We start from the raw sequence: 11,450 nt of genomic DNA, 5'->3' as shown, positions 1-11,450 counted from the left end.
GTGGAGAGATTAGAAAATTTGATTTTGTGACAAAAGACTCAAATTCATTGTCAAAACCTGTGAGTTTAATATTCGTATTATACTTTTTTATAATTCAGATCGGTGATAAAAATTAATTTATAAATGTTTGTTTCAGCATATTCTTAAATCATGTTTTAAAACATGTTGAATTTTAATTTTATACAGAAAAACCATTTTCAGAAACTTTCTTATTCAATAGAAATAAGAATGTGTTCCAACTTGATCAGCTTTAAAGGATGAGCCTGTAATACGGAAGTGACGGAGCATTAACAATATAGGTGAGATTATAAATGAAGGGGGGGGGGAGACAAAAGTCTGATTTTGAAAAAGCTGGCCATTTTTCCCAAGAATGTAATGCAAGGAAAGTTAATTGCAGTTGCGTATACTTTGCAGTGCATACATATTGAAACCAGTTCTCTTTGGGCGGAATTTGTAAACAAAAATAGATGCCTCGGTGTTCGTTTAGCATCCGAGGAGGTTAAAAGCATTGAATTTTGATAATTTTGATAATTCACATAAAAGTTTCCTATGACCAGAATATTCCATTGATTAATTTATGTGAAAGATGGATCCCATGTCAGGCTTCGACATCCGTCTTGTGTTTACATTACCGCCCAGTGACAGTACACTGAAGTACAAAAGATGCGTACACCTCTGAAATAACTTTCCTTGCATTAAATCCTTGATTTTTCCAGTGTTTTAAAATATAAACAAGTACGCATAATCTGCATTTTGTGCACAAATTCTATTGTTTATTCTGATCTATTGTTTTCCAAAATTTCATAAAAATTCATTTAAAATTGAATGAGATAACAAAAAAACGCACAAATTTAGAGTGAAATTGAGCTGGGAACTTTAGAATGGTGGATATCAGGATTAATGCTTAATCCTCTGTTTTTGCTAATCTCGAGACTATAACATAGTCTCGAGATTATATTAGTCTTGAGATGATATGTTTAGATCAACAAATTGGATTCTAAGAACGCTAGATTGGTTCGTTTTCTTGACTGGAAGGGCCTTCACTTAATTTCTCACACATTTATTCATTAATACATTAGTTAAAATTGGTTACAAAAGAATCTCAAACGTATTATTAAATATTTTTCTTCGCCGATTAATTTTTAAAATGGCCGACAACAAATTCTTTATTTCTTAGAAATTGCGGATTTCTCTCATGGGATAGAATTTATTTTCAAGGCTGTCATTGGTCAATACAATTTACGAATTATATTCCTGCACTCTCATTGGAGAAAATAATGTACGGATATCCAAAGAGAGAGAAAAAGAGTAGATTAGGACTAAAATTAAAAGCTGCCACGCTGGAAATTCGGATTAAGTAGTTTGAATTTAAGGTTATCCATTCTAAAGTTCCTAGCTCTGCATTAAATGTTATCAAATCATAACCTTACAACTGTTATGACTTAATAAATGCAAATAATTGGCTTACTTTTTATTTGTTATATCTCGTTCAATTCGGCCTAAACGGCTGGACCAAATTGGCTGAATTTGTTCAAGGGAACCTGGTGGTAACATGATTTATTTTTTTAATTACACGGGCAAATAATGAATTATAATTATAATTATAATTATAATTATAAAATAATGAATATCGCAAAAAGTTGAATTAAGAATTTTACAAAAAAATCAGAAATAAAAAAAAATCATATAATGTTGGTGTTATAGCTTTGACATTTAATTGAAAGTCATTTCATAGATAGGACAATTTAGAGATATAGAACTTTTCGTAGATAGGATTTTTCATAGACAGGACATTTCATAGATAGGACATTTCATAGATAGGACATTTCATAGATAGGACAATTTATAATAGGACATTTCTAAGACAGGTTAATTCGAAGATAGAGTAAATTTTTGTATTCTTTAAATAATCTTATTGAATTAGTTATTATAATTATTTCTACGATTCCTCTGATTTGTACTTCACACATTATTCATATTTTCGCTTTAAACTGATAACATATATAACATATTATTACATCATATGATAACATGCATATTATATCTTGTTGATATCTTGTTGTTCAGGTACAACCATTTGCAAAACAATATTTTTTTAACGCATTTTAATACAAATGTTTAATTTTTAAATTTAAATCTTCTTGTTACGCCGATGAACAGTGTTTGGTTATAAAGAGAAGCTTGTAAAATGTATAAAATATATAAAATATATAAAATGTATAAAAGTCAGTTCTAAACTCTAGTCTTCATACATTTACTGTTGACATTATAGTTTAGATGGAAATGAACTACAGCACATAAAGTTGTTTAGTTTACAAGAAAATAGAATCAGAACCAGAATCAGAACCAGCACCAGAACCAGAACCAGAACCAGAACCAGAACCAGCACCAGAACCAGAACCAGAACCAGAACCAGAACCAGAATTAAAACTAGAAGTATAGAACTCGTGAATTGAGATGAAAAAAATGTTGGAAATACTATTTGTGTTTTTGATAGGTAATTTTTTTACATTTTTGTGAGCTCAAAATGAAAGGATTTTTAAACAGATTTTTTATTAAAAATTCGGGTTGTCCTGATCGATGTCGTTTTCATATTGAGTTTAAACAACACACACTGTTTCTTATCCTGGGATGTCCAAAATGAAAACTCCCTTTTTACATTTTTATTATCAACAGAGATTATCAGAAATTTTTTCAAGATATCTTCTTACACTGATTTTTTTCGTCATGATTTAAGTTTATTTAAATACAGTGTGATAAGCGATTAAATCTATACAATGTAGACAACTTTCTATTTCAATTTTGATTTATATTGAAGGAACTGTAAAGGAGACATAAAAGGGGGTATAGGCTGAAAGCTAATCACTTTAGCTCTTGATCGCGACCCATTAAAGTTATATCTGATGTTCCTATCTCGAGAAACTGATTTACAACTTTGTCAAATTTATACGAAAATTAATATATATACAATTTTGTATAAAAGTAGTGGGTTTAAAAAGATCAAATTCAGCAAATATGCAACCAATCTGAAAACGATGTATCCCAGAGAAAGCTAATTATAACTTAGGTTTACTCCAATTCTAATTTTATATTTGTTATTTCTATTTGTTATAGATTTAATTCATAATATTATTTATACGTCCGTATTGCTTGACCAGAAATTCTACCAATGGCAGTGCGGTAAAGTGGTCACGTGATACAGACGGAGACACATGACCAGTATACTGCTCTGCCATTGATGAAAGTTCTGGTCACGTGATTTAAGTTTAAGATTTTCTAAATTTTACATATATGAACTTTCGTATAATTTTAACACAGTTTTATATCAATTTCTCGAGCCAAGAACATCAGATAAAACTTTCATGGGTCACGATCAAGAGCTAAAGTGATTAGCTTTCAGCCTATACCCCCTTTCATTTTTCCTTTACAGTCCCTTTAAGCTGTTAAACAGCATAGATACACAACATTGAAGTCAATAGGAGTTCTCAATTAAAAAAGCGTCTCTTTAATTAATGTAAACTTGTAACTCGAAGAAAGCTTGTGAACAATCAAAACTGAAATAAAAAGTCGTCTATTGCTATAATCGCCTACCACTGTAGAAAAACACAAAGAGGGTAGATATGATTTTCAATAATCGAAAAAAAGACAATTTAAAATTTGTCTCAATTTATTCCCCTTTTTTTGGGGACTTCCTGTATAAGCTAAGGTTCCTGGAAAATAATTGTATCCACTTTTAGAATCAAGCTTGCTCTTTTTGAATTCCTTTCCAAGAAAACATCCACTTTATTCCACAATCTTTATTATAATTATATTTTCGATATCTTACGAGTTGTCAACAGCAGTACAAAATAAAATAATTTTTGTTAAAAATATAGAAAAGTTGCTTGGGAACCCAGCTTTGCCTGGATTTCCCCTATAAAAGTCGACCCACTCAACTTAAAATTGTAAAACCTAGCTAAGAACATTCCCGTGATTCTCCCGATTTCCCCAATCGGCCAAGCAATCAAACAAACAGAGATCACTATTTATATATATATATATTACAGATACACTGCCGATTCGGAAACAATTATTGATATTTATAAATGGTTCTTTTTTAGGATGCATCGGGAGTGTATTCATGAACGATTGTAGTGCAAATATTATGGCCAAGTAAGTAAAAACATAAGAGCTAAGTGAAGGAAAGAATAATACAGTCTTCGTCGAATATATCAATACAATGAAGACGACTTTCGATTAAAATTTTGGATTTCTACCAAGCTTTAAACGGCATGGATACACATAAACATAAAAAAGAAAAGCTGTCCATTAAAAGCCTCTCTTTGTTCACTGGTTCACTTGTAATATTAAAAAAGCGTGTCAGAAATCAAAACTTAAATAGTAAAATCGTCTTCATTGTATTGATATAAACACTGATTTTGGAATTCATGGGGATGGAAACATAGAGAATAGAATATATAGAGAGGAATTAAAAGAATCTCTCGGTATGAATTTTTTAGTTCCTTTCAGCCTGAAAGGAAGTTCAAAGTGTACAAATCATGTAAATGTTCACTAATTATATGCAGTAGAGTACTTTAATACAGTATGTTCCCTAGACTATCCATTTCAATTTCGAATTTTTCAAACTGTTAAATAAACTTTATAATGAACTAGCCTTGTAGGGCGCTTCGCTCCCATCTTCTAAATTAATTGGTAACATGTTCTCTTTGCGTACATCGTAAATCAAGACAAAAATAATTCGCGGATTTTCACAAAAATTTCGTGGATTTTCAAAATTTTCAAAAATTTAATGAAGATCGAATTTTGATGGAGACAAATATTTGAAATTTTAATCATTCATAAATTTGGGCCCGATCGGTTCAGCCGTTTTGACGTTTATTGGATACAAACAAACAAACAAACAGACAAACAAACAGACAGACAAGCCAAATTTATATATACATTAGGGGAATAAAAACATAATTTGATTTATAGTTATAACGGAAAATCAACGTTTGTAAAGTGGAAGGCATAGAGTCTATGTGAAATGATCATTGGTCAATTATGAAACCAGCCTATTTCATAATTTGGTTTTCTTTTAACAATAAATTTAGATTTTCTATAAAATGATATTTCAGGGCCCAACAGGTTATATAGCATAAATATGTGAAGTACACCTGCAGTATGGAAACAGTAAAACAAAATGGACGTTTTACACTTTTTTCTAGTAAATTCCTCTCTATATATTCTATTCTCTATGGATGGAAAACACCTCCCATGCCCACCCGACTGCAGGGCTATATTTTGACCAATAAAGCCCAATGGTTAGGGTTTATTTGAAGTGTTTAATTTGAAGTGTTTAACGCTTTTCCAGGTGCACTGATCCTTTGAGGGTAGTTACAGACAACAAGGATCTAGGATTTGCAACATCTTATCAGGAACTTGAACAAATGTGTCCGTAAGTTATCAGTTGATAGACAAGTTGACAGACAAGTTGACAAACAAGTTGACAAACAAGTTGAAAGACAAGTGGACAGACAAGTTGGTAGACAAGTTGACAGACATGTTGACAGACAAGTTGACAGAAAATTTGACAGATAAGCTGACAGACAATTTGACAGAAACGCTGCAGATAAACTGACAGACAGCTACGGATAAATTAATAGACAGTTAACAGATAAACTGACAGACAGTCAAAAGATAAACTAACAGATAAACTGATAGACAGCTTACAGTACAGCTGACAGATAAACTAACAGACAGGAACAGGTAGACTAATATACAACTAACAGACAGCAACAGATAAACTGACAGACAGCTAACAGTATTGTTGACAGATAAACTGACAGACTGCTAACGATATAGCTTGTAGATAAACTGACATCTAAACTGAAAGACAAGAAATATACAAAATATATATTTCACATATTTCACATGCATATTGCTATTGTTTTCATAGCGGGCTATATTTACACATTTATTTATTTATTTATGTTTTAACTTCTTGTTGGCAATCAATCAATCATATTGTCACCATTATTCTTTGTTTAAATAACACAAAAACATATTTGAACAAATCAACAAGCGTTTTACAGTTTTACGATACAATGTGTTCCAATTAACATGAGATGTAAGGATTTTGAAATAGATCGTGTTTGTTCTACATTGGCAATTATCTTAATACTAATTATTTACCTGAAGCGACTGTCGTTATAAATTCATGAAACCTTTAAATTAAACTTTTATCTCATCAATGATGTGACGAGTGAAAGAAAATCTGGAAAAGTGTTTAATTCTGCTAATTTCCTCCCGTTGTATATGCAGAAGAAATGCTTTTGTAGAGAAACCACAAATGACAGTAATGACCTTTTGAAGAGTTAAACATAAATATCTAATTCAGTCTGAATCAGACATAGCTTTGAAGGGGTAGGTTTATGAATCGGACATCAACTCCGTTAAAAAGAGAGTCCCTAGAAATTTTGACTCTAGTCCCTTTCAGAAATTAAATAATTGTAATTTTACCTTAAATGTAAATCACACGTAAATTGTAAATTGATGTGTACGGAAATTATCGTCTATCTCAGGTATATGGATAAAAACCTCGTATGACGTCACTCTTGCCTCTGTAATCAGTGACATTTTCCGTACATTACAGCACATAGAGATTCGACCATATTATACAACCTTGATTGGTCCCAACTCTATAAAAGTAAAGACGACATTCAAGAATATCTGTATGTTTAGTAAATTAATGGACGGACTGAGGTGTATCGACACGTTTACGCAGAAATGCCTGGAACGAGAACACCGAGCATACTTTAATACGCTGTACACCGGGACCACGCAGGTCATTTCGGACCTCTGTAATCAGGGTCAATATCAGACAGGTAGAAACTAAGATGTTTATTTTTTGTAAACAAACCTAAGGGTAGTACCTGTAAATTATAAACCTGTGGCTTTAGCGCTCAAGTTTATCCTCAGTTTACCTTCTGACGGGAATGGACAACGTTCACCGATTTGAGGAATAAATCTCAATTTAAAATTTTTCTCCTGTATGAATGGCTTTAAATAATGTTAAGCACATTCCCAAAGGTAAAATCTCTAGAGACTGCAGTTTTCTTTGGCTTTTTCCCAAAGATTTATCTATGCTTTTTCTCAAAGAAATGTAAAATATAGTGAGTTAAGATAGTCCAATAAACATGCTAAATAGAAATTGTGCAGTGGAACTGTTAACAGACCCATTAAACGTTTCAAGCTTATATCTTGTATGTCTTGAAATAGTCCAATGAATAAAAGACAGCAATTGTGCAGTGTTAACAGACCCACTTTACTTTTCAATATCTGCAGCATGCTTCCTGTATGATGAATATTGTTAGAATATCTGCAGCATGCTCCCTATATCATGAATAATGTTTAGAATATCTGCAGCATGCTCCCTATATGATGAATATTGTTTAGAATTTCTATAGCATGCCCCCTGTATAATGAATATTGTTTAGAATATCTGCAGCATGCTCCCTGTATGATGAATACTGGTTTATCTATAGCATGCCCCCTGTATAATGAATATTGTTTAGAATATCTGCAGCATGCTCCCTATATAATGAATATTGTTTAAAATATCTGCAGCATGCCCCCTATATGATGAATATTGTTAGAATATCTGCAGCATGCTGCCTATATTTTGAATATTGTTTAGAATATCTATAGCATGCTCCCTATATGATGAATATTGTTCAGAACATCTTTAACATGCTCCCTGTATGATGAATATTGTTTAGAATATCTATAGCATGCTCCCTGTATGATGAATATTGTTTAGAACATCTATAGCATGCTCCCTATATGGTGAATATTGTTTAGAAAATCTATAGTATGCTCCCAAAATGATGAATATTGTTTAGAACATCTATAGCATGCTCCCTGTATGATGAATATTGTTTAGAACATCTATAGCATGCTCCCTATATGATGAATATTGTTAGAATATCTGCAGCATGCTCTCTGTATGATTAATATTGTTTAGAATATCTGCAGCATGCTCTCTATATGATGAATATTGTTTAGAATATCTGCAGCATGCTCCCTGTATGAGAAAGGCTCAAGCTGAATATGAATCATGTGCACAAGAATATCAGTTGAAAATAAAGGCTTTAAACAAGGTAAGAAGATATATGTTTTAGTTTGTGAGATTCGTCTGTATTTAATAATCATTGTTAACTATTTTAAAACACGATTATTCTTGTTGTTAAAAGGTATTCTCTCCTCGATGTGGTTATTTCTAAATAAAACCAACTTCGACAAAGCAGAGATTATTAAAAAAATAATTTTGATTTAATTTTTATTAAAATTGAATGAAATTCTAAAAATTACCTTTTGTTTGAGAAAATTCTGAGAAAACAAAGCTCTGTAGCACTGTGCTATAATATATAAAACTATAACTTTATATTATACCCGATCATATCAGCACTGCTGTTATGAAATTGTTCTCCTCCCCTTTGATATTCACCCAGAAGTTATGTGTGTTGATTTTTTTGATTTTTTTCCCACATATCTATAAAAATCATTCTTGAATATATACATCCCGTCCCCTGGATTACCATAATTACATTTTAACAATTATCATTGCTTGAATTTTCTGTTTCCAGCCGGAAAAAAGTGGCGCAAAGGGCACTGATGAGGATAATGTACAGGTAAATTATGAGGCATGGACGCACCTTCTTTGAAAAGGACGCACAAAATTGAATATTTTGACCTTTATTACTTTAATACTTTGTGTCTGAATGTATTCTGAGTAATAGTTGATTATTATACTATTCTACTTCTTGATAATTAACCTAAACTTTCTTATTTATTCTTTACCTCCACTACTTACTTGTATATTTCCATATTACTATTTTCTAGTATATTCTTTACTTCTACTACTTTCTTTGCTTCTACTATTTTCTTATTTGCTCTCTACTTTTACTACTTTCTTATTTATTCTCTACTTCTACTATTTTCTTGTATATTACCTACTTCTACTTCTTTCTTGTATATTCTCTACTTCTACTATTTTCTTGCATATTCTCTACTTCTACCATTTTCTTGTATATTCTCTACTTCTACCATTTTCTTGTATATTATCTACTTCTACTATTTTCTTGTATATTATCTACTTCTACTATTTTCTTGCATATTATCTACTTCTACTATTTTCTTGCACATTATCTACTTCTACTATTTTCTTGCATATTATCTACTTCTACTATTTTCTTGTATATTCTCTACTTCTACTTTTTTCTTGCATATTATCTACTTCTACTACTTTCTTTTTTAACCTAACGTTTGCTACTTTCAGATCCTGTGTTGCAGTTTTCAAGAATATTTACATTGTAGCGAAGCAGTCGTAAACACTACATGTGGAGCTAGCACTGCTTCATTTACTAAGGTAAACATTACATGTGGAGTTATCACTGCTACATTTACTAAGGTAAACACTACATGTGGAGCTAGCACTGCTACATTTACTAAGGTAAACACTACATGTGGAGCTAGCACTGCTACATTTACTAAGGTAAACACTACATGTGGAGCTAGCACTGCTACATTTACTAAGGTAAACACTACATGTGGAGCTAGCACTGCTACATTTACTAAGGTAAACACTACATGTGGAGCTAGCACTGCTACATTTACTAAGGTAAACACTACATGTGGAGCTAGCACTGCTACATTTACTAAGGTAAACACTACATGTGGAGCTAGCACTGCTACATTTACTAAGGTAAACACTACATGTGGAGCTAGCACTGCTACATTTACTAAGGTAAACACTACATGTGGAGCTAGCACTGCTACATTTACTAAGGTAAACACTACATGTGGAGCTAGCACTGCTACATTTACTAAGGTAAACACTACATGTGGAGCTAGCACTGCTACATTTACTAAGGTAAACACTACATGTGGAGCTAGCACTGCTACATTTACTAAGGTAAACACTACATGTGGAGCTAGCACTGCTACATTTACTAAGGTAAACACTACATGTGGAGCTAGCACTGCTACATTTACTAAGGTAAACACTACGTGCAGAGCTAGCACTGCTGCATTTACTAAGGTAAACACTACATTTGGAGCTAACACTGCTATATTTACTAAGGTAAACACTACATGTAGAGCTAGCACTGCTACATTTACTAAGGTAAACACTACATGTGGAGCTAGTAATGCTACATTTACTAAGGTACAGGGTGTCCTAATAAACACAGGAATCGGTTGACAATTTCAAGATATTCTTTATAAATAATTGAATAATAAATAATAAATACGATCTCGAGCTTGTCACTCTATTCTTAGGTTTTTTGGGGACACTCTTCAATTATTTGTTAATGTTCCCTGAAATTTTTAGAAAAATATTATTTCTATCAATTACAAATTCATAAAAGCCAATTCGACAATTCCTAATCAAGGAAAAAAGGAGACAACAATCATCCCACTGTTTCTTGGCTATTCATTTATTTTTACAAATACTGAGATTTAAGTATTCAAAATCCATTGAAACATTGTCAAAGACGACATTTTGTAAATATTTTCAATGGCTCGGAAGTTTTGGGTTAAACTGTAGGTATTAGAAAATTTAGTGTGTGGCAAAACCTGAATTCCTTTATATTTTCAGATATATTTTTTTGTTTAGGGATTCCTGGACCTGAATTCCTTTATATTTTCAGATATATTTGTTTGTTTAGGGATTCCTGGACCTGAATTCCTTTATATTTTCAGTATATTTGTTTGTTTAGGGATTCCTGGACCTGAATTCCTGTATATTTTCAGATATATTTGTTTGTTTAGGGATTCCTGGACCTGATTTCCTTTATATTTTCAGATATATTTGTTTGTTTAGGGATTCCTGGACCTGAATTCCTTTATATTTTCAGATATATTTGTTTGTTTAGGGATTCCTGGACCGTATGTCAGGTCCCCTAGTCCAGGGACACTGTCAGGAGTACAGTGTAGGCTCAAACATGTGTCCAACTCAGTCCGCAGTATTCTCTGTAGATTCTAGTTCTCTTCCTCTCTCCTCCCTTCCTCCTCTTCTTCTTCTTCCTCTTCTCATCTTCTTCTCCTTGTAATCTTCCTCTCTCCTCCCTTCCTCCTCTTCTTCTTCTTCCTCTTCTCATCTTCTTCTCCTTGTAATCTTCCTCTCTCCTCCCTTCCTCCTCCTCTTCTTCTTCTTCCTCTTCTCCTTCTTCTCCTGGTAATCTTCCTCTCTCCTCCCTTCCTCCTCCTCTTCTTCTTCTTCCTCTTCTCATCTTCTTCTCCTTGTAATCTTCCTCTCTCCTCCCTTCCTCCTCCTCTTCTTCTTCTTCCTCTTCTCATCTTCTTCTCCTGGTAATCTTCCTCTCTCCTCCCTTCCTCCTCCTCTTCTTCTCCTTCCTCTTCTCATCCTCTTCTCCTTGTAATCTTCCTCTCTCATCCCTCCCTCCTCT

The 11,450-nt window shown here is 32.6% G+C and overlaps 1 protein-coding gene across 3 annotated transcripts; it reads left to right on the top strand.

The window, feature by feature from the left end:
• Positions 1 to 205: 205 nt before the first annotated feature.
• Positions 206 to 11,127, top strand: LOC111713548 (uncharacterized). Of its 3 annotated transcripts, none has more exons than XM_023488427.1 (9): positions 206 to 299; positions 2,312 to 2,497; positions 4,101 to 4,152; positions 5,354 to 5,437; positions 6,724 to 6,866; positions 8,047 to 8,141; positions 8,628 to 8,672; positions 9,320 to 9,409; positions 10,917 to 11,127. In XM_023488427.1, the coding sequence occupies exons 2-9, from the start codon at positions 2,458 to 2,460 to the stop codon at positions 11,091 to 11,093; spliced, it is 726 nt and encodes a 241-aa protein (XP_023344195.1). In that variant the 5' UTR covers positions 206 to 299; positions 2,312 to 2,457; the 3' UTR covers positions 11,094 to 11,127. The 3 variants fall into 3 exon arrangements, with proteins under 3 accessions (XP_023344195.1, XP_023344197.1, XP_023344196.1); XM_023488429.1 differs by having other exon boundaries at positions 2,278 to 2,497; XM_023488428.1 differs by having other exon boundaries at positions 2,273 to 2,497.
• The last annotated feature ends 323 nt before the right edge of the window (positions 11,128 to 11,450 follow it).

Source organism: Eurytemora carolleeae, unplaced genomic scaffold (genome assembly GCF_000591075.1).
Source record: "Eurytemora carolleeae unplaced genomic scaffold, Eaff_2.0 scaffold1445, whole genome shotgun sequence".
Lineage (NCBI taxonomy): Eukaryota > Metazoa > Arthropoda > Copepoda > Calanoida > Temoridae > Eurytemora > Eurytemora carolleeae.
Note: the sequence above shows the minus strand (reverse complement) of the source record. Positions and strands in the feature narration are given on the sequence as shown.